This window comes from Toxotes jaculatrix, chromosome 2 (genome assembly GCF_017976425.1).
Source record: "Toxotes jaculatrix isolate fToxJac2 chromosome 2, fToxJac2.pri, whole genome shotgun sequence".
Taxonomy (NCBI): Eukaryota; Metazoa; Chordata; class Actinopteri; family Toxotidae; genus Toxotes; species Toxotes jaculatrix.
Genome location: NC_054395.1, coordinates 30,328,623 through 30,353,187, shown reverse-complemented (window position 1 = coordinate 30,353,187; position 24,565 = coordinate 30,328,623). Strand labels below are relative to the sequence as shown.

At 44.9% G+C, this 24,565-nt stretch overlaps 1 protein-coding gene across 1 annotated transcript in view; it reads right to left on the bottom strand.

The window, feature by feature from the left end:
• Nucleotides 1-8,306, bottom strand: part of bcap31 (B cell receptor associated protein 31) — a 12,253-nt gene extending 3,947 nt beyond the window's left edge. The window contains exons 1-5 of the mRNA XM_041065480.1: nt 8,172-8,306; nt 6,911-7,010; nt 5,846-5,946; nt 4,926-5,070; nt 2,168-2,303 (exon numbers count right to left, since the gene is read on the bottom strand). Coding sequence (XP_040921414.1) covers nt 2,168-2,303; nt 4,926-5,070; nt 5,846-5,946; nt 6,911-7,002 — 474 coding nt within the window. The 5' untranslated portion in view covers nt 7,003-7,010; nt 8,172-8,306. The remainder of the gene's footprint in view (nt 1-2,167; nt 2,304-4,925; nt 5,071-5,845; nt 5,947-6,910; nt 7,011-8,171) is intronic.
• Between the last annotated feature and the right edge of the window lie 16,259 nt (nt 8,307-24,565).

The following is a 24,565-nucleotide window of genomic DNA, read 5'->3' as shown; positions in this document are numbered from 1 at the left end:
CTTTGGACCAGATCAAAGGGTCGTCGGTTCGATCCCTCGACCAAGCACAATGGATGTGCACAACAGATGGGGGTGGTGGAAGGCACCGCTCCACCCCAGTGCACGTGCATGCTAGTGTGTGTGTGTGTGTGTGTGTGTGGTTGACTTGCTGTGGGTACATTTCCCCAGGCTGAGGCATCAATAAAGGAATGAACTTAAACATCAGTAAACACGAGCTGGTCACAGAATCGATCAGGCTGACGCTGTCAGTGGAAGCTGAGCTGAAGCGTCACGTTCAGTCTGACGGAGACAAACAGCTGCTGAGCCTCAGACCTCTGCCTGAAGAGGCTCGGCCATAAAACCTGATTTTACTGCTCCGTGAACCGGATCCAGCAGCACGAGGTCTCAGGTTCACAAAGGCCACGAGACCTGGAGGATCCTCATTCAACCAGCGAGTCGCAGCCTCACAGATCACAGAGCACAATCAACCTCCACCACAACTAAAAGCTAAAAGAGAAAACTCCTCACAGGAGGCGTCAAACAGCTGAGTCCGACACGGATCCTGGATTTCTATCTGTTCTTATTCGCTCGTTTCTTAGTTTCCATGTTTTAATGTGACTTAAAGGTGAGCTGGGTTTGTGTAACGACCATCAGAGAATGAACTGCACCACACTTCATTAGCTCCACCTGTGAGCTCTGCAGCAGAGACATAAACTCCACCTGTACAGAGACAGTAAGGGTCACTGGGACGGCGCAGTCATAATTAACCACGCGGTTATTACTGAGGCTGTGGTTTGAACCGGACCACTTTATAAACCGAGATGTTTCGAATGTTTTATTCATCCCAGAGATTAAAACGTGTTCTGGGGTTTGATGTTGTGCGATGGTTAGATTCTGGTTCAGAGCCAGAGCTCGTGACTCGGATCGTCCTGCTGAGCTCAGACACACAGGTACAGCTGAAACACGCCAGCGCTGAGCTGTACCTGTGTCATTTCTCCCATTCCACAAGCTGGAACCATCAAATATGTTGTAATAATTAGATAATTATTAAATTATCAAAAGAGTTTCCAATTAATCTTATGTTGATCAAACTGTTGCAGCTCTAAACGAAGCTGAGAGCTCGGATAAAACAAACGAGCTAACAGTGGTTAATCAGCCGCTAACGTCACGACCTTCGCTGTCTCTGAGTGAAACGTGCGTCGGGAACATTCACTCTGTCACATTTCATAACATTACTGTCACAGCAGGTGAGTGTGTGAGTGTGTGAGTGTGTGTGTGTGTGTGTGAGTGTGTGAGTGTGTGAGTGTGTGTGTGTGTGTGTGTGTGAGTGTGTGTGAGTGTGTGTGTGAGTGTGTGTGTGAGTGTGAGTGTGTGTGTGTGTGAGTGTGTGTGAGTGTGTGTAAATGCTTGTCACATGCAGATGAAGCAATTTCTCCTTTTAGCAGCGGATGACTTGGTGATCTCTTCACCCCGGACAAACCCAGGTCAGATTACCACAGAATGTGTGTGTGTGTGTGTGTGTGTGTGTGTACATGTATTTCTACGGCTGTGTGGACAGATTTTGGTTGAAAACCCTCGTTGTGAGTCCTCAAAGGGTCCAGACCTGGTTTTAGGATCCAGGTTAGAATCAGGATCAGGATCAGGATCAGATAAGGAGCCAGGGGATGAATAAAGTCAACGAGTGTCCTCACAGATAGGAGTTTGTGTGTGTGTGTGTGTGTGTGTGTGTGTGTGTGTGTGTGTGTGTGTGTGTGTGTGTGTCACATTGTGAATGAGACACACAAATGTTGTGTGTTCTTCTATGAATATTTCCAGTGTTTATGTTCTGTTCACCACAGCAGCTGCAGATCAGTGCTGCCCCCTACTGGTGAGTGTCACACACTAACAGCCCAGCAACAGTCCAGTAACAGCGCACACACACACACACACACACACACACACACACACACACACACACACACACACACACACACTGAAGCATGTTTACACCAACATGGATAAATCTAAAAAAAACATCTGTTCCTGTTTTGTTTCCTGCTCTTTTTTTCCCAAACAACAAAATTCTGCTTGTTTTTGACAAATTCGTTTTAGTCAGAATATGTTTCTTAAAATTAAAGAACATTTGTTAAAACATTCTTTGTATAGTTTAGGTTCAGTAATGCGTTTTCTTTCTGTGTGTTTGCGTCACCTCTTGCAGCAGCTCGTTGTCCTCCATGTATTTCTTGGCGGCGTTGCTGGCGCCCTCCGCCTGCTTCTGGAAGGCTTCGTTGGAGGCCATGAGCGAGGCCTGCTGGGAGAGCAGGGTGGCGAGGCGACGCAGTAACCTGTAACAGAAACACGGCGGTGAACGGTCAGCGCTCAGAGTCACAGCAGCGAGGACAGAACTCAGGTCACCGGAGGAAAGCTCCTCAGCTTTTACTGTTTGACGAATCGATCGATCGATCAGCTGTTGCTGCTGTTGTCTGATCGCCTGCTCCACCACCTGACACTGACAATCAGCTGCAGCAACAATAACAGACACACAACAACAACACAACCTGAGGCCCAGACAAACTGCTGCATCAGCTGTTAGACATCTACACACACCTGTGTGTGTGTGTGTGTGTGTGTGTGTGTCTCTAACAGTAAGTTAGACCATCTGTCATACAGGCTCCAACACATCACACACAGCCTAATATAGAGAGAGAGAGAGAGAGAGACAGACACACACACACACACACACACACACACACACACACACACACACACACACACACACACACACACACACACACACACACAGTTACCCCTGACATTTCCCAGCTGAGGTAAGCATGTTGTGCGTGTTGTATGTGCTGTGCATGACATTGACAGGCGGTGATGTAACGGTGGCTCATATCCGGGGTGGGCAGGGCTGTAGTGGGCAACTGGAGGGGCAAATGCACAGGATAACTGCCCCCATTCCTGTAAGTCACCGATCAGTGAGGGAGTGTTTGTCTCTGAGCTGCTGGATCAGTCTGCTGTTTTCAGACGCTGGAAGTTAACACACAAGTTATACTTCCAACATCTGTGTGGCCACGAAGGACTGAAGACAAGTTACACAGACACGCACACAGACAGACACGCACACAGACAGACACGCACACACACAGACACGCACACAGACAGACACGCACACAGACAGACACGCACACACACAGACACGCACACAGACAGACACGCACACAGACAGACACGCACACACACAGACACGCACACACACAGACACGCACACACACAGACACGCACGCACACAGACACGCACACAGACACGCACACACACAGACACGCACACAGACACGCACACAGGCACGCACGCACACAGACACGCACACAGACACGCACACAGACAGACACGCACAGACACGCACACACACAGACACGCACACAGACAGACGCACACAGACACGCACACAGACAGACACGCACGCACACAGACACGCACACAGACACGCACGCACACAGACACGCACACAGACACGCACACAGACACGCACACAGGTGAAACATACACATGTAGCTCAAAAAGACTCAAGTTTCAACACTAAAGTCCAAAAGTCTTTTAGACTTATGAAGACAATTGTGCTGCTGAAGTGTCTTTCTGTCTGGTATTAGATTTTTCTTACAGTCAGTAAGTCCAACAATGTGTCAGTGCACCTCTAAATACTTCCCCCCTCTGTCTGTGGCTCTCTGGTTCCTACTGAAAACGTAATTCACAGATATTTAGTTTCTTTTTCAAGCAGACAGGAGGAAACAGTGCATTTGATGGGGACTATTTTCAGCAGCGGATGAATCCACATTTGGTGCTGTAAGGAGTGTTTGTGGCAGCAGGACGGTGTGTGTGTGTGTGTGTGTGTGTGTGTGTGTGTCAGAATAAACTACAGTGCGTGTGTTGATGGTGATGTGACCCAGTGTAACACTGTGGATCCCTGATGTGTTTTCATGGTTTCTGGACGTCTCTGTGGATCAGACTGTCTCAGAACCAAACTACAGACCTGTAGTTTATTAGGACAACAGAGGTTTCTCCGTCTGAGAGACGTCTGCAGGACGCGACACTCAGTTCCAAATATGGCCGTCAGTTACTCCACAGGCCTGAAATAATCTGAGCTGCTGCCGACTCTTCAGCCTTTCCACAAACTCATGCTTCATATTTTGTTCTTGGCTGAGGCGGGAAATTCCTGAGTCACAGTCCAAGTCACAGCAGACTGTCTGTCCGAGGGCTCGGTCTAAACGCTGGAGAACTTCCTCTTGGACTTTGTGTTACAGCAGGTGCTACATCACATGCTGCACTGCTGTGGTGAGTCAGAGAGCAGCTGCAGCTGAACAACGCACAAAGACAGAACACTGACCGGGCCGATCCAACACTGCTGCTGCCCCCTACAGGCAACGTCCAGAGAATCAGGTCTGCACAGTGTCCACAGCTTCCCTCACAGAGTTCGACTTATTTTAGATTCAGACCAAACAAACTGCCACAACTCGCAAGTAGCCGCTTTACTGATTTCCATAATTTAGAATAATGAGTCGTCCTGATATCACGACCCAGAAGAAACGTTCTCTACAAGGACGCGAGGATCAGCTGATAATCGGTCAGGAAGTTTATGGATCTTTGGCTCAACAACAAGCTGTCAGCCAATAACAACACAGCATGTCACAGAACTCAGAGGCCAATCAGATTCCAAGTATGTGTGAGCCTGTCTGAGCAGCCAGCCAATCAGGGACAGAGAGAGATCCACACTGTTGGCCTCTGCCCAATCAGGGTGAGGCTGGAGGACTTACAGTGACAGTCAATGGAAACACACACACACAGTAACAGGCAGACTGATCTAAATACAGAAGAATTTTACAGTAGGATGGAAAGAATGAGCAGCTGGCTGTGTGTGTGTGTGTGTGTGTGTGTGTGTGTGTGTGTGTGTGTGTGTGTGTCTTACAGGCAGAGCAGCAGGGCGAAGCCGGCGATGTACTCGTTCCTCTGAGCTCTGAACAGTTTCATGTGGATGTGTTCGATGGCCGTCGGGTTGTTGGTCAGGTCCACCTTCTCCGTCACGCTGTACTTCCTCACCTCACGAAAGGCATCTGTGTACACACACACACACAGATCATCATCTTTCTGTATCCTACAGGTTGAACCACATTCACACGTTGCCCAGTCGGCCCGTATACTGGTGCTAATCTCCAGATTTGATTTTGATTCACGGCACAGATATCGAGCTCTGTATTTACGTCCTGTTTCTTTCATCGTGAGCACTGAGCTCAGACCACAGCTGAACCTTGACGTACTGCTCAGTGCTGAGAGGGAGAAGTGACTGAGTGATTTCGGACACACACATTAAATTGATGCATCCGTGGTGGTCAGCCCTGGTGCTAAGCTCGTGGTCGCAGCAGATGAACAGCCTGTGTAGCCTCTCCTGCTGTGGACTGGTAGCTGAAGTGAAAGCATCAGTATGAATGGACTGTAGCTGTGTTGATATTGGATTTAATTTGGATCTTGACAGTTTTGAAAGGAGAGATTTTGGAAAAATATGAGTTTGTTTATTTCTGTGTGAACAGAAACTTGTAATTATGGTAAGTCTGACTGCACTTGACCGCAGCATTAACCTGTAATGTAAAAGTTAAAGGTACCTATGAGGACGGAGACCTCAAGCATCCGGATCAACGTGTTCCCTGAACAGCATCAACAGATCTACTCCCAGCCAGCTGAGTGTGGGAGGTGCTGATGTTTCACTGAGACGTTTTCAAACTGATGTAAAGAAAACTGAAACTCATCTGATGCTGTGACTCTGGTGAGAGGGGGTTCTCTTTCTCTCTCTCACACACACACACACACACACACACACACATACACACATACCGATCAGCAGGAAGACGAGGATGGCGATGGCCACCATGAATGAAGTGTTTCCATACAGAGCGATGCCCTGAACGATACGAGACTTGAAGATCTTGTTCCACCTGCAGGATGGAACGCAGAACCATCAGAACACGGTAGAAAACAGGCACAAGGAGCACAATGGACCACAGACAGAGACATCAGAGAACAGCTGAGGCCTGCTCGTAAACCTGCAGCTGTGGCTCCATCTGCTGGCCCTGCAGACAACACACTAAAGGAAACACATTTGACAAGAACTTCACTTCTACCCAGCATAAAAACAGTTAAACAAGAAATCGACATAAATCAGATTCTCCAGGGAAAACACGGTCACTTCAGTGTCTTCAGAGAGCTGTGGCGGTTACAGGACTGATCGATCAGCAAAAAAAAAAACTGGTTAAAGCTTCTCACTTGATTGATTTACTGTTTTTCTTTGTCATATCATCATCTGCTGCTTATCTGGGTCCAGGCCCAGGTCGTGGGGGCGACCGCCGCCTAGTCCACAATGCACCGAAGTCCTGTGGCACCTCCCACGGGTGGTGAGCCCATGGGAGGTGGTGCCACCTGGAGCGGGGTTCAAACCCTGAGAGAGCGAAGCCTGATGACGAAACAGGCCGACATCGATCTCAGTGAAGTCTCTGTTCTGTGTGCTGAGTTAATCAGAGCTCGGCAGTTTCCAGTCAGGAGGTCTGATGGCTGTTAATCTGATCACATTCACACAGAGCTGCTCAGTGTCTGCTGCTTAAATCAATGAGCTTCACGCTTCTTCAGCTGGAACAGCTCATGTTCCCTCTTCTCATGGGTCCAGATACAAGATGTATTAACTGTTCATAACAAATTTCCATCTTTATCTGACTGCAGGATTTATTATGATATTAAAATTTAAGAAAAGATCAGTTCTCACAGTCTGAGCAATTTATACACTTTAGACTTTAAGTTTCCCAGCAGCTTCTTTAATAAGTACCTAGGTTACATTTTCTGGCAGTCCTCTCATCCTCCGCTTCACCTGCTGTCTATTAAACTGAGGCAGGACAGGTGAGCACTGACCTCTTGGGTGAGATGAAGGGGATGCAGAGCAGCAGCACAAAGAAGACCTCGGCGTACAGGAAGGTGGCCACCGCCGTCCACTGCAGACTCATTCTGACTCCTGAACACAAAGAGCAGGTTCATGTGTTAAACACACACCTGAAACTGGGTGAAAGGTGCAACACAGGCTGAGTTAAAGAGGAGTGAGCAGCAGCTTTCAGGACTTTCAGGAATCAACGTGTCCTCATTTAACAACACTGCAAATAATATCAGCCAACAAGTGGATTCTGACACTGCCACCAACAAGAATTTTCACTCAATCAGTCAGGGAATTCACATTATATACTATAATATATAATATATATATAATATAATATATCATACACACAATAAAATTGAATTAAAGAACACTATACACCATTGTTTAATGGTATATATTCCATTATAAAATACTATGGCCTGATTACATCACCGTAGGATCTCACTGTAATGTTTTTGGAGCCCACAGAGTTTCCTGCTGCAGAGGAGGATCTCATGCTGTGGTGTGATCGGGGGTGTGGCAGCCCAGAGCCGCTGTGTCATGCAAGGCTGCGGGCACCTACACCCAGCCCAACGGCGACGTTTAAGTCACTCAGCCCGTCACAACTTTCTGCCTCTTCGATAAAATAAAGTTACATAAAAGATCACCGTTTTGCTCCTTAAGACCTCAAATATGTTTTTAAACAGCCACGACGCAGCTGGCAGACTAATCACTGAAAGCTACACACGCACTGACCCGAAAACAGTTTTCTGATAAAGAACAACATTTAAAATCTGCTGTATTTACCGGCAGGTCAGATGGTTAGAGCCCAGGCCGCGCTGTTAGCATTAGCGTTCGGTTTACTGTCAGGAAGGAGGGTTAGTGAAACGCTGCTAACTAGCCAACGAAAAACTCAGGAGCTGGAGTTTTATTAACGTCGGGTTAAGGTCCCGTCTATTTGCTAATCTTTAGCTAACATGCTAGCGTCATGCTAGCGGCTACGTCTACGTGCTAGAAACGCGAATGTTTTAGTTTGGATATTTTTGTATAACATTATTTGCGTAACTTTAATCTGAGTCACACTGTTTATAAACTAGTTTGTGCAGTCGAGTTTAAAGAGCCAACACTGGCGAACTTAACTAGTTGTTAATGCTAACAGCAGTAAGCTAGCTAGTTGTTGTTACTGCGCTTACAGCAGATGTTTGCTCCGGCAGGTTGAGATAAAATAAAACTCCAGTCATTAGTCAGCAGGTTCGGACTCACCTGAGAGGTTCAGACTCAGACTCCGAGAAAATCAGCGTTGAGTTTTAAACACGCTACTCTGCCAAGAATGTTAGCCTGTTAGCTTAGCTTCTGTTTATGAACACTGTCGGCTTCCGGAATTCAGTGCCACCTCATCCTGATCCGGAGACTTGATTGGAAACACCGAGGCAGAGGGGCGGGGTAGATTGTGACGTGGAGCTCATCACGTCACCGATTATACATTCAAATTCAAATAGCTTTATTTACACGGACATGAACACTGACACGGATTCACACAAAATTCAGAGCAAAAGCCAAAGTATTTAAAAGTATTACCAGTGAACACAAACAGTAATATGAGTAATGACGACTGAAGTAATACATCAATATTTCTGATAAGACGTTGAATAATTACACAAAATTATAGAGATCGGTCATAAATAAATAATAAAATTAATTTCAAAATTAACCGAACTATCAATCTATTCAAATAAAATACAGGAAATTAAAATCTTATTTTCCACGCCATTTATTCCCATAGTAAGACCATTTCAACGTTTACCGAGATTGGTGAAATGTATGTTTTTAACAGAAAGCCAGAATTATTTACAACCATGAAGGGCTGTCGGTGAGTTCGTGACATCGTCGTTTATTCACAGTTCCCCACCTGACCAGCAGAGGGAGACACTGTCTGCAGAAACCTCTGTTACAACTGAACCGTGAGTGAAGACACAGATGACGAACACAACAAAGACATCTCACTCTGACTGCTTTTCCACAAACCAAAACAACAGGCTTCTCTCTCTCTGGTTCCTGGTCAGACTGTTAAATTTCCCCATAGTTAATTATTAAGCATGTAAAGAGATAGACAGTACTTTGCTGTTATATCAAGGCAGCAGCAGGTTCACACACTGAGAACAACACAACAACACACTGAGTTCATTAATAAAAGAAAGAACAAGAAGTGAAACCTAAACAGTCATCATCAGTAGATATGTAAAAATAGGTTTTGATATCAGTGGTGTTGATGAACAGAGAAATCAAACAGATACATCACATCCTCAACACAACAGACATTGTGCCTGTGTGTGAGTGTGTGTGCCTGTGTGTGAGTGTGTGTGTTTTCAAGTTTCTGAATGAAGTTCATGTGTTATCCTGCTTTTGTGTGTGAGCAGAGCATGAAGTTTGGAGATGGATCATATCAAAACTGAGAGCACTGACAAAAATTACTGACTCAAGGTCCACTCACTATCTTTCTCAGGCTTCCAACCCCATTTTGATTTGAATGATGAGGTTTGTGTTATTCTACATGTTTCTTACAGTCAACAAATCCCATGTTTAGACCCAAAGCAAACCTTTCTGTCTGTGGCTCTCAGCTCTGAGTCCAGTGGTTCCTACTGAAGACAGAAATCTATGAAAACACCTCACAAATATATAGTTTCATTAAAAAGGCTCAGTGATCAGGCCCTGGGTCTCTGTAAAGAGCTTTGAGACAGTTTTGATTGTGGAAGGCGCTATATAAATAAAACTGAATTGAATTGAATTGAACTGATTTTCTTACCAGCTGCTCACTGTAGATTTTATCAAACAAACAGGAGGAAATAGGGCATTACTGGGGACTATTTTCAGTGGCGGATTAATCCACATTTGCTTCTGTAGTATTTGTTTTTCTCGTGTCCAGGACAAGTATCTTTCACCTGCCTGTCAGACAACACTTGTTAGTTGGTGATATTTAGTGTTGGCTTCAGTCTGAAAGGGAAGAAAACATCATCACTTATTGTTTAAATACACACACACTGGAGTCTTCACGGGTATACCCGAACTGGGACCTGAGATCAACTGGGTCCAAACTCAGCTCCGTCTAACTGGGTCTGGTTTTACTACTGTGGATCTGAATGGACCAGAATGAAGAAGGACTCACTACAGTTTCACACCGACGACGATTTACTGTATCTAAAAGAATATTACAGCCTCTCAGGTTCCCGCTCCTCGTCTGAAACAGAGTGCAGGTGGTTTAGTCCCGTTCTGCAGCACAAGAATTCATTGTACAATGAAGCAGTGTAATGACAATAAAGATGATCACATCATTATAATGAAGTTAAATAAGCCTACACAGCCCTCTGTCCTCTGGTCGTCTGTCAAAGAGTTTACACCTGTGTCTTGGGCGGTGGAGAATCCTGCCTGAGCTTTCCTGTCCTGCTGGTCTCCAGCGTCCAGGCCTGTCCATCTCTTTGTTTCGTCCTTCTGAAGCTGTTTTTGCCTGGAAGCCTTCGTGTCATCACTCTGAGTCTTTGAGTTTTCATGCAGTTTGGTTGAATTTGGTTGCAACTGACTTCAAGAAATCTCTGGATGAATCTCTCCCATTTTGGACACCGTGATCTTTTCTGTGGCACCAACCTCAGGACAAACTTCCTGTTTCAGGTCCTCCACTGGTAAAACTGTCAGAGTTAAATCACTCTGCAGCCTGGAGACGCTAACAGCACTTCACACTCTCAGTGTGGCTGAAATGTGTTTGATATACTGAGTCCTGCACACACAAAGCAGAGCCCTGAGACTCTGGTCCTCTGAAATCTTTCAGGCTTCACCCGCTTTGATCTGAAACTAGCAGCCGGCCATGTTTTACTGTCTTCACCCTCTTATTGCTGGATTCTGTTTTTTAACTGTCGTCTGTTCAACAGAATTATGTTTCAGACTCATCGATCAGTTGAAACATTAAACCAGACGACAAAACCCTCTGGAGTGTGTGTGTGTGTGTGAGAGTGAGTGAGTGTGTTGTTATCAGTGCTGTGCAGCCCCCCTGATCCTGGCAGAGCTGAGTCGGTTCATGCAGGGGGTAATGTGTCCTTCTGCTGGAGTGTGTGTGCGAGTGTGTGTGTGTGCATGTGTGTGTGTGTCTCTGTGTCTGTGTGTGTCTCTGTGAGTGTGTGTATGTGTGTGCGTTTGAGTCATGGTGCATGGATAAAACGATTAGGGAAATACAGCCATGAGGAGAAAGAAAGAATGGACTTTGGAGAGGAGATAAAGATGGAGGAGCAGAGAGGAAGAAAGATGACAGGAAAGAAAGAAAAGGAAAGAGGAGGAGAGGAAAAAAAACAAGAGTAGATTAAAAAGGAAAGACAAAAAGGAAAGGAGAGGAAGAGATGAAATGAGGAGAGAATAGAAGACAAGGAAAGGAGGAGGTAAGGAGACAGGTTTCCTGATTGGTTCATCCCTTTAATCCCAGGTGATTTCTGATTGGTGCTCGCTGTATCGCCAGGTAACCGACAGACCACATCCACAGTATCAGCCTGTGATATTTCACATCTCCTTCATCAGTGTGTCAGAAATGATTTTACATTTCCAAACCATGTGACAACAGCATCATCGTGTGTCTGCAGACAGGTGTTTCCAGATGTGCATCACGCTGACTTCTCTCTGAAACCAGTGGGACCCAGGTCCGCCAGTCCTCTCAACCACAGCCTGAGGGGAGTGGTCAGAGGCGGTCCTTATGGACTGTGGTGCAGAGGAATCACAGTGGGAGCTCTGAACTGATGGAGGGAAACTGGTTGAATGAATCTGATCCATTTGGGACAAATAAACAAAGAAGCTCTGACGCTGACAGGAAATAAGATTAATGTTAGAAAGATCCACTGCTGATACACCAGGCCTCCAAAATACAGTCCACTGTCTCCACTGAGACAGGTGAGGACAGAAAATACAGAGGAGAGAGACCCTGAAAGACATATATGTGGTTAGATTACAGAAATAAAAGAAGAGAGAGAAGGGAAGAGAGAGATGAACAACATCCATCCATCCATCTGTTCATCCATCCATCCACCATCCATCCATCCATCTGTTCATCCATCCATCCACCATCCATCTGTTCATCCATCCATCCATCTGTTCATCTGTTCATCTGTTCATCCATCCATCCATCCATCCATCTGTTCATCCATCCATCCACCATCCATCCATCCATCCATCCGTTCATCCATCCATCCATCCATCTGTTCATCCATCCATCCACCATCCATCCATCCATCCATCTGTTCATCCATCTGTTCATCATCCATCCATCCATCTGTTCATCCATCCATCCATCCATCTGTTCATCCATCCATCCACCATCCATCATCCATCCATCCATCTGTTCATCCATCCATCCATTCATCTGTTCATCCATCTGTTCATCCACCCATCCACCATCCATCTGTTCATCCATCCATCCATCTGTTCATCATCCATCCACCATCCATCATCCATCCATCCATCTGTTCATCCATCCATCCACCATCCATCCATCCATTCATCCATCCATCCATCCATCCATCTGTTCATCCATCCATCCACCATCCATCATCCATCCATCCATCTGTTCATCCATCCATCCATTCATCTGTTCATCCATCTGTTCATCCACCCATCCACCATCCATCTGTTCATCCATCCATCCATCTGTTCATCATCCATCCACCATCCATCATCCATCCATCCATCTGTTCATCCATCCATCCATCATCCATCCATCCATTCATCTGTTCATCCATCCATCCACCATCCATCCATCCATCCATCCATCATTCATCCTCACAGTGAGGTCCTGTGTGGGGTCAGCTGTCTGAAGCAGGACGGACGTTTCTGCTGTTACGTAGAATAAAGATGAATCTTGTGTCTAAGCAGATGATTTAACATGATGACCAGACTTCATTCATTAAACACGACTCACAGTGTCATGTGACCAGCTGACACCCAATCATAAATGATGCAAAAGCTGCTTGGCTGTTGCTAGGCGGGTTAACCCTGGAGGCTCCTGAGGACTGCCTCCGGTCTCTGTGGGGGTTTGGGGAAAAAATGAGGAAGCTGGAAAAGGACAAAAACATTTTCAGCTCTAAGAAATAAAACCTGATAAAAATGTTTAAAAATGAAAATAAATAAATAAATAAAAACCTTTTCCACCAGTGTCTGTGTTTTTTTATTTAATCACTGGCCTCAACAGTGCAGGATTATGACTGTTGGCAGATATGGATGACTTCAATTACATTATTATCTTCCATAATTGAATAAACATGAAGCTGGGTCATTGGTTAACTGACTTTCTGTTCAGCAGTTTACTGTAAACTGGATTAAACTGAGGCCTGTTCTTCATGCACAGCAGCAGAGATCCACCAGTTCACCTGGTCCAGAGAGGAAGATCTCAACAACAACACCGTGTCCTGATCTCGGTCCTGACCCCGGTCCTGATCTCGGTCATGATGAGCTTTTTAAGGTCGAATCTCAGGATATAATAAAAAAATAAAATAAAAGTCTAGAAACAGCAAATTTCAGAGTCAAAGGTTTAAGAGTCAGAGATCTAATCATAGATAAACACGTTCACGCAGATTTGATCATAACAGGTGAAAAGAGACTTGATGTGTCTGAAGGAGACGAGGTCAGAAACACTCTGAGTGGAAATGATGATGTATTAATGATGAGAGAGCTGAGTGGTCTCTCTCTCACACACACACACACACAGTGTAATAGAATATTCTATGTTGGTACAGTGGCGGCCTCCATCAGTAACATCGACTGTATGACCTCACCCTGCTCTGTATGACTGACGTCACCTCTGCTGTCAGATATGATATGATCTCAGTCACGTGTGTTCAGCTGTGATCTGAGAACAAAAGGAAAAAACCATCACGATGTCATCACGATGTCATCACGTCATCAGCGTTTCAGTCCTCAGACCTTCATCACGCAAAATTCATCACAACACTGATAATTCATCCAGGATGTATTTATATCTGGACCTGTTGTTACGCTGAACTGATGAAAGCTGTGAAACCAAATCTGAATTTTTGTTTTCTCATTTCAACAACAACAGACCTGTCATACATTTGTACTTAAATATTTTGGCGTTAAGGCCAAAGGTTTTCTGCCAAGGAAGAGAAATGTTACGGTGAAATGTCAAAGCCAAGTAACCTGGTAAAAGTAAGTGATGTTCGTGTAAACAGAGTCATTTCCCACCAGTTGTTTTTTTTAATTGAAGCTGTGTTGCCCTCAAACGCACCTGTCACATTCAGGTGTGCAGAGATGTTCTCAGCTCTCTGAAATGAGAAAACAGAAATGTTGTGGTGTTTTCAGAGAAACAGGACAAACACGGGATAATGGAACAGGTTACACATCTCGAATGTTGTGGAGGCATTTCTCCAGAAACAGGATCTTTGTGTGATGAACGGCCAGGTCTGAATCGTTTTTACAAATAAAAGGAAGTTTGTGTTAAACAGGAAATGGTTTTATTTTTTTACTTTGTCAATCAAATGCTGTCACGTGTTTTCAGCATCAGTGAGCTGTAGTTTTATCAGCTCAGACAGCAACAATACAACAATACAACACAAACACACAATGAGAGCAGCGATGTGAGGAAAGTGTGTGTGTGTGTGTGTGTGTGTGTTTAACTCTGGGACTCCTGCCCATAAAGTCTCATTAATTTTGTGGCAGCAGGCCCACTGGACTACAGACAGAGAGCTAAACCTTCTGCTGATGAAGCTGTGTTCAAACACCCGCAGACAAAACTGTTCCACTGTGTTTTTCAGGAGTTGGCTCGTACCAGTTTGTTTGTGTTTGTGTGTTCTTGTATTTGTGTTTTTGCGGGGACTGGTTACAGACCAACATTATGAAGACGTTGTGACCGATCCTCGTTTATAAAGCTGACAGTTTGAAGTGAGTCTGGTGTTGTTCTGTATTTTTGTTATAGCGAACAGTCGCATGTTCAGAGCCAAACCAACAATGTGTTACTCTGATACTGATGAGCAAAAGATGAAGCAGCTACTTTCAAATGAGAAAAGTTATTATTGATTTTCATCAGTAATTAGCAGGTTGAAATTATTTGTCTCGCAAATTAATATCTGGGAGCTTCTACTGATAGGAAACAGAATTAAATTGAATTTTTGTTTTTTCTGCCCATTGTCTTCCTCAGTGCTGTTGTATGTATGTATGCTGTGGTCAAGACCAGTTACGTCGAGTCGGAGACAAGTCCATGTCTGAGCAGCTCTGAGTCAGAGTCGGAGTCAGAGTCAAATAATAAAAATAAAAAAAGGAAAGGAAAAATGGAGCCAATTCAAAATTCAATCATCTTAAAACTAAAATATTCTATACTGATCAGAGGAAAGTGTGACACACACACACACACAGCGATCCTGCTGACTCAGCCTTGTCATCGTTTTTGTCCTATGCGGTTGCTGTGGTGACCGCATCATGTGACCAATTTGGATGACGCAGACCAATTAAATCCTCGTCTGTTCTGCTTAACTGATTGATTATAAGCTGTAATGGACACCATCCTTAACGAGCCATTAGCTAATTGGCTGGAGCTACTCTGAGTGTGTGTGAGTCCCATTTATACAGATGACATTAATATTCAGCTAATCGATGAGCAAGAGGAGAAATTAGAAAATGAAAAGAGAGAAAAGAAGGAGGGAAGGATGAGTGAAGAGACAGGTACTGACTGAGGGGAAGTAACCGACAGGAACCTGAGTTTAAACATCTCAGACATCATCAGAACATCAGGCAGATGTTTTTTTTATTCTGGCCCACGGTCTAGCTTTAGGTTTGTGGTTTAACTCATTCAGTCTCTCCTGAACCTGGAGGGTCCACAGCATCTGTGCCAGGTCTGACTGTGCAACGGCTTCTTCCCCTGAACCATCAGGCTTCTGGATGGGCTTCAGGTGCATCAGGTGGGTCAGGTGCTTCAGGTGCATCAGGTGCGTCAGGTGTGTACTACAGAAAGAACAACAAAGAACTTTGATTTTACATAATAGAGATATAAATGTGCTCACGCTCACAATGTCCAGGGATTAGTCTGTACCCGAACTGAATTCACTAGTGGTTTGAAGCTTTGGTCTGGTTTACTCTCTGGGCAGCAGACATTATTTTGATCCATTGCGCCATGGATACTGTTGCCAGTTCCCATTACAGATGCCAGCTGAGAATAGACCGGCCCAACGGGACATGTCTATCTTCTGAAAACAGGTTAGTCATCTATAGTCTCCAAGGAAATCTCACCAGAACAGGTAGTCCTGACTAGGGTCTCATCTCTGGGTGGCTAATGTCCCTTTTTTTTTCCTCCTTAAGGATTGTGTGTATTTTTATCTAAATATCAGTAATGAGCAACACATCTCGATCTAGTATAATCTCTGGAGGCTACATGTTATCACCTACACTGAAGCTCAGAGAATAGTCTGATCCACTGGGATGTCAGCATCTGTTTCACACAAATAACGAATCTCAAAATGTGAATAAGAATTTTAAAGTAATTAATAATAAACATAATAATTAATATTGACATTTTTCACAGTGAATAGCTTCCCACAGCTCAGTGTTGGGTCTAATCTCTGGAGAATGGTGGTTAATTTTCTCCTGTAGGTTTGTAGATATTTTCATCTCAGCAACAAACACTCAGAGCCTCATTAACTGCAGCTCAGAGGCAGAGGTGGTTCGGTACGGCCTAATCCCTGGATGGTAGTTCTCTTTGCCTCTGTGGGGACCTCAGAGCTTCCAAGTGTTCAGTCCTTCAACCTGAACCCAAATTCAAATTCAAATTATGCAAACAAACATTAGGTTGTAGATGGATTACTTGGATTACTTGATTTCCGTCCAAAGCTGGCGCAAATTCAGAGAAATTTGACAAAATAAAATGAAATTGAATGTGTTTCCATCCACTATCTTCATGTAGGTCAGTAATTTCCAGCGTTTACACAGATTTGAACAAACTGAGGAAGGTAAAATGTGACGTCAGCAGAAAGAGAAGCCACATTTTAATGTCCAACCTCCCAAATAACAAACAGATCATCACAGAATCAGCTCATTTCCACTGAAAGGAAGACGAGGAAGCTGCTGTGATGAGGAGGAGTCAAACCGCCTGCAGAGCTTCAGCTCATAAACTTCATGATCAGGCTGGAAAATAAGACTCGAGCCACGAGCGACATTAACCGCTGATACAGTTAAATCTCTTTCTAAATGTTAGATCTCATTAAAGCTGCAGAGGGAGAAATTATTCCCATTGTGAGTGTAATCAGCAGAGAGAGGTCTGACCTGCTGACAAACTCAGAGATGATGCTGGGACCTCACTTAATGAGAGTTAATCAGCCGGTTTGATCATTAACTTGATCAACGAGTCAAATGGATGGGATGAAACAGGAGCTTCGTCCTATTCTGGATGACACTGTTGGACGGAAGGACCAACCAGGGTCACGTCCCTCCTCAGGTTCGAATCCAGGAGGTTTGGACCCAGAACCCCGTGCTGTGAGACGCACTGAGAGACACAAGTTCAAACGAGACTCCAGAAAACCGCAGCAGCTGGAGGTTTGAGGAGGAGGACTCCGTCCATCACACGGCTGTGGCGTCCATCTGTCCCTCACTGTCCCCGTGAAGACGCCTCGTCTTAATTATTAAACAAGCCAGTGTTAAAAAGTCCATTTAATCACATGATGTCAGAATAAAACTGAACAAGACAAAGATTTTGATCTGAGAGACTCTGGACTGAACATCAGCAGAAAAATAAAACCCGCTGACCGAAGAAATTATTACTGAGACCACCGACAGAGTGTGTCTGTCTGTGTGAGTGTGTGAGTGTGTGTGAGTGAGTGTGTGTGTCTGTGTGTGTGTGTCTGTGTGAGTGTGTGAGTGTGTGTGAGTGAGTGTGTGTGTCTGTGTGTGTGTGTCTGTGTGAGTGAGTGTGTGTGTCTGTGTGTGTCTGTGTGAGTGTGTGAGTCTGTGTGTGTGTGTGAGTGTGTGTGTGTGTCTGTGTGAGTGTGTGTCTGTGTGAGTGTGTGAGTGTGTGTGTGTGTGTGTGTGTGTGAGTGTGTGTGTGTGTGAGTGTGTGTGTGAGTGTGTGTGAGTGTGTGTGTGTGTGTGTGTGTGAGTGTGTGTGTGTGTGTAAAGCTTCGAGCAGAGACCAAGAAACTCATGACTCATCATTTCTTACCGTTTATGATTAACGGTTAATTTGGGAGAGTGGCTGGGTGTGTGTGTGTGTGTGTGACTGGGTGTGTGTGTGTGTGTGTGTGTGTGAGACACCTGTAGATGCTGACTGGGCAGCTGGTTAACAGGCAGCACAGTCTGACTCAGGGCTTCACACACTGAGCTGTAATCACATCAAAGCTTGAATCTTTAACGAAGCTCGTTCGTCACCTTAACGAGCCTCCGGTCCAGACAGGAACTAACATTTAGCCCCGCCTACCTCGCACCAAAACATGGGACCGATTGGCCCAGTGTACCTGTCAGTCAGAGTGACTGGCATTGTTCCGGTCCTCTGTCCTGAGGGTCGTCCCAACGATCTTATTTCTTCTCTAAGGATCGAGGACAGGGAGGACAGACCAGACTGTCTACCCTGAAGTCTTTTACCACATCACAGCATCACTGCAGGTTCGGGTGTGTCACTCCCGAGACAAAGATCTTCTTGGTTAGTCAGCTGATCCAGCTGTGGGGCCATCATCAGGGGAAAGGACGTCTCATTTCTCTGAAACCATGTGTCCTCGCCTCCTCTCTCCTTACATGCTTTCCTTACATCCCTCCTTGTGTCTTCGTCCCATGTGATTTGACTACAACTTCTCCAGAGTGATGATTTGGACCAAAGCTTCACAGACCTCAGGGCAGATTTCAGCCCAGAAAAGAAAAGAGTCTGTTTGTCGTCTGTTCCTGTTTGAGCCTCAGTGGAGGAAACTGCAGGCTCGTTAATCCTTCAGCACATTCTCAGTGTGAACCAGTCAGCGTCCTCTGCTGCGCCTCAGCTGCACTCACTCTGCTGTCCACTGGATGCTGCACGAAGAAAACTGAGCTGCAACGGCTTTTAAACCAGAGTGAACCTGTTTACATCACATCAGCAGGTTTAAGTTAAACCTGTGAAACAGTGACAACTGTGCTGAGCAGAACAGCATCACCCACTGAACACATCCGACCTCCAGGTGGAGGGACCAACAGCAGCAGGGACTACGTCAGGTTCCAGTCCTGTCCGCCAAGACCAGAGATTCACCAAACATGGACGGATGAAGACTGGGAAAATGTGTCGTGGCCTGATGGAGCTGGATTTCTGCTGAGCTGCAGAGGGTCGGGGAGGAGTGGTGGGGGAGGGGCTTTGTTTCTCAAAGCTTATTTTTAAAATCCTGTGAAATCATTTTAGTTTGTCAGAACTTCTCCGTCTCACTCAGCTGCTCCTCGTCTGTCTCTCAGCGTCTCTGCTGTATTTTAATCACGTGTTTCCTGATAATGAAAACCTGTGATAACGGCTCTTTTGTTGCTGCTGCTGATAAGCCCTACAGAGCCTGGATCATTGTTCTCCATTAATTAGTCTGTACCCTTGCCAGTGTTTGATGGCTGATGGCAGTGCAGCGGGAGACCAAACTTAAAGTCACTTTTAAATCTTCTGACGGGAGGTGTCGGCACCTTCACCAACAGCTTGACATTTACTGCTTTTCTTGGTCCCAGTCAGATGAAAACCAGCACACTGAAGACTTCAGAGTCTGGGCTCTGAGGTCATTTTATAGACTAAACACTTAAAGGAGAATATTACAGATAATGAAAATAACTGTCAGCTCCAGCCCTATTTGTGACACTCCTATATTTTATATTCAAACATGTTCTTGTTTAATTGAACTGTACAGTAACAAACTAACCAGTAAAAACACGACCAAACCTTTCCAACTTTTCCATTACACTTTAGTGAAATCACACAAATATACAAACTCAGCAGAAGGCAATGGCAATGGTATAAAAACTGACACAGGCTATTACATGAAGAAGATTCATCATCATCATCAGCATTACATTGTAACTCAGCAAAAATAAAAACAAGGCAATGGCAAATGGTATCAAAAAATGGGCCCTGACTAGATCCTGGAAAATGCTGCGTCAAGGCGACGTGTGTTTTCAGTGAAAAAAAAACAAAAAAACAGTGTTTCCAGGCAGAGTGAATGAATGGCGGCGCCGCGGAGCAGCAGGCGGCAGATCGTGAGGCTTTGTCAGCGGACAGGGACGATATGAGCACAGTGAGGTCGCTACAACCACATCAGCAGTGGACAAACAACAGTAAAACAACCACAGAGCTTTTCTAAGCTTTTCTAAAAGCTTAGAAAAATTCCCTCAAACAAATGCTTTGAATGTTTTTGTGAATTTGGACTGAAAAAGGTGTGAGGACCCAAACATCGTGTTAATCCAGAGACGTTTCCTGTGATGGATTCATCTCTACCGTTCATCACGATTTGAATGTGGAACATTGTTAACTGAAGAACAGCAGAGCTGCTGCAGCCACACACGGTGGGCTGGGTCCACATTATATCCAATCTAATCAGGTGTGGTTTTGCTGCAGGTCTCAGGCCTGTGTGTGAGCGTGTGATTCCTGAGTGTCAGCTGTCATCACGATGATTGAGTCCAATAATCCTGCAGTCTGATTGGATCGGTACTGACCGTCCTCAGGTCCCTTTCGGACTGGGCCTTCTTCTTACAGGAAAACTAATTATGGGTCCAAAATTCCTGACGTCTTAAACAAACAGCTTAAAAGATTAAAGACGCTGGAGGCGTGAGGACCTTTAAGGATCTCGCTGACTGTTTTACTTGACATCGGTTTGTGGCATCGCAGCAAACTCATCATTTGTGTTTACAACCCATCACGAAGCCTCGCGATCCGTCACCTGAAGCACCTGAAGCGCTGCCCGAATGAACAATCCCATCCTGAACTAAGACACAAGATCCAGTGTGAGCAGTGCTTCTCAACCAGTGGCTCGGGGACCCACACAGGGAACAACAGGGTGAAATCTGGGAGTTTGGCGCTGCAGTTTAAAATCCAGAACTTTGTTCAGAAAAGTGCTTACAGATAAAGTTAATTTGAATGTGGTAGATCCTGATCCCGCTGCAGCTGAGAAGCACCTGCTCAGATTAATAATAATTATAATCATAGTAATAATAATCATATTATGGTACAATAAAGACATCCGACTCCCCATTCAAGCTCAGTGGGGAGTCCAGTGATTTGCTGTTGCTATGATACAATGAAGCCCACTGGGATTCGCTGTCAGCTCGACTTGTCTGTCAGTCAACCAATCATCAGTGAGGAGTCTGCAGAGGTGGGAGGAGCTTAACAAGGGCGTGGTCAGTCAGATTTTCAAAGGGAGATCAGTGCAACTCTGCTTAATTTTGAATTACGGACTTTTCATTCTGAGGCTCCCACTAATTATAAATGTCAGTCGCATGTGTCTCACTTCAGTCACAGAGGGACAACTGATTCCATCGTTGGTACAAAATGGATTTTTCCTGATTTCCCAGGAAATCAGTGGGAGACTGACTGATTTCCAGAGGGAGAGCACGCTGACCTGCTTCTGAAGCTCCCGACTACTATTGATTTTCAATGAGAGATTCCTAAAAAAAAAATCCAGGATCATATCAATTCAAATTCCATTTATTTCCAGTGGAAGATTTTTAAAAAAGCCCACTGAGAGAGTTTTCTGGTCGATATCGAATGAGGAATTAGAAAAAATCCATTTCACACCAGAGATTAGCTCTTTCCCTCACTGAGCGTCTGTCCCTGCTCCCATCGTCTGGATTAAGATGCAGAAGAGTTGAAACATTCGTACGACTGCTCTGAGTGAAGTGAGTCTGATGGATGAATGTAATCAATCACATTGATTGATCTGTCACTGACTTCTCAGTTATCAGACAAATCAACGGAACTGAACATGGGCAGGACGGGAAACGACCAACCAGAACCTCAACTCGACTTTTTGTTTCAGTACGAAAAGCGAAAACTGAGCAACAAAAAGAAAACACACGAACACGAACATCGGAGAACACGTTAACAACCAAACTGAAGGTTTAGAAGAGATGATGAATAACGTCAGAGTTTGTGATGGTAAATGGTCGTTTCCGAGCCTGCACATGACACATGACCACGTGGACTGTGTGTGTGTGTGAAAATGTGTGTGTTGAGCTCTTCTCTCTCTTTAACGCTGTACAAGCAAATAAAATCGTGTTCATCCTCCCACAATAAATATAACTCATCATAAAAAATAAATTATAAGAAAAAGGAAAGTCAAAAATAATCAATAAATATCTCACTGCTGGAGAATGTCTACAACTCTGAGCCATCTGTGTGTGTGTGTGTGTGTGTGTGTGTGTAGATGGATGGACACTGCAACTAAAACAAGGTCAGTCCAATCTCTTTTTTCTTTACTATTCCAGGAATTAGACCGGGCCAACCCACCGGCCTCTTCAGTCCTTGTTACTTCCTCCCAGCTGTGTGTGTGTTTGGAAGATGGATATGATGATAGGATGTGTGTGTGTGTGGAAACGGTACTGATACAAGCGCTCAATCTCTCACACACTCACACTCAAACATACACACACAGACACACGCACACGCACACACACACGCACGCACGCACGCACACACACACACACACACACACACACACACACACACACACACACACACACACACACACACACACAGCTTGCTGCCACAGTGTAAAACCATCCAAACATCGATTTGTTCGGGGCCAAATTTAAACTCTACTACAGGACGGTCCAGGGTGGATCAGAGAGAAGCAGCAACATAAACCCTGTCGCCGACAGGAAGCTGAAAACACGCTCACAGTGGCCGCTGACGTCTGGGTTAGTGTCGCGTACCGTCTGAAATGTTGTGATACTCCTCCGGACTGAATGCCAGACCATGGATACAGATACCTGAACTGTACTTACTGAGACATGGGGATGCTTTTATAAAGAAAAGGTTGTTTTAATGGAACGGGATGGAATGTTCTCAGATGTTAAATGTGTTCACACATACAAGGAGAAAGGGGATTTAATGAACAGCTGACTGCAGCTGTTTGTCTTCATGTGTGTTTACTGTGTCCAGGTAAATCATGTTGGTTTAATCCTTTACACCTGCCGCACAGAGATGTTTCTGACCTTTGCCTTCCATCCAGTGAGTTAGTGTGGTTTTTTTCTGTAGTTCATTTTTTGCTTGACTGGCTTAAATATTCCCTTTTCTTTGGACAGTCCTTCAGGACCGTGATACGTAGTGTGACAGTCCTGCATCTGGACCACATCTCTCTTTTGTTTGTGCTGCTTTCTCCTCCTTTCTCTGCACAGGGAGCAGTTTCTCCTCTCGGAGACCTTTCTATCCTTGGCCGGTTTGATGGATGACGCTGTCTCCTTCTTTTTCTCCCTGATCAGTATTCTCCCTCTCTCCTGCTTTCAGTATTCCAGCAGCATCTCCCTCCATCCCCCTCTTTCTCCTCCTCTTCCTCCTGCATCCTCTCACTTCAGCATACAGAGAGAATCTGACCTCGCCTTTTCACCCTCATCCTCCTGTGTTCTACTCTAACATCCATTTCTCTTCTTCACCTCTTTGCCTGATCGAACCTGCTCCTCTTCCTTCTTTCTCCTCCTCTCTGCGGTTGAACTGTAATTTCTCCTCTTCCTCAGTTTTCAGCATGCAGTGGAGGGTTCCTTCTCTTTTATATTGTCTCTGCATCATCCCTTTCCCTTCCTTTACATTCTCCTCTTCGGATTTGTTTCTCCTCCTCAGTCTTTAGTGTGCTGAAGCTTCTAAAGGGAACTTCCATCTCATCACACAAACTAAAAGGTAAATTCCAATCAAAATGGCAATGAGAACAGTTTAGCAGATTTATTGCTTTCGATGGCTTCGTGTTCACAGGGCGATCAGAGGTTTGTATTTAAAAATAATGGAGAGCAAAGATCTAATCTGAGATACGATCGGCTGATTTAAATGCTGCGACTGTAAAGAAAAAGATTTTTAATTGAGCTGCAGATACGATCAGTGGTTTAATGGTTGAGTTTCCACTGCAGCAGAAGCAGTAAGATCACACACACACACACACACACACACACACACACACACACACACACACACACACACACACACACACACACACACACACACACACACACAGGCTGGATGAACAGTGGTATTGGTATGGTAGTGGCTTTCCCTCCCTGTTCTATAATTAATCATCTAAAAGGCAGTCTCTTACCAGGGCCCTTCCTCCTCTTCCTCCCTTCCTTCTTCTTCTTCCTCATTGTGGGTCCTTTTGGCCCCAAAGATTCAAATGACAGTGAAACAACAGCAAGAAAGAAAAAAGGTGCTTTATAGCTTTATGGCATCGCACAGAGCCAGAAGAGACACTTCACCTGTGGCAGAACAGTTTCAGACAACACAGCGGCTTTTCTCCACAGTCTGAGTCAGAATGGTAAACCATGGATAAGTGTTGTTTTATGGTTGTTGTTAAAATGTACATGGACTCCCTGAAAAGCAGCTTTGATACCGGGCGGATTATCCTGGTGAACTAAAGTACAAGTGAAGGCCTTTTAATTTGAAGAACTCCTGCAGGCACCATGGTGCTGCCAGGAAACGGATACTAAATGCTCATACGGTTCAGAGATGG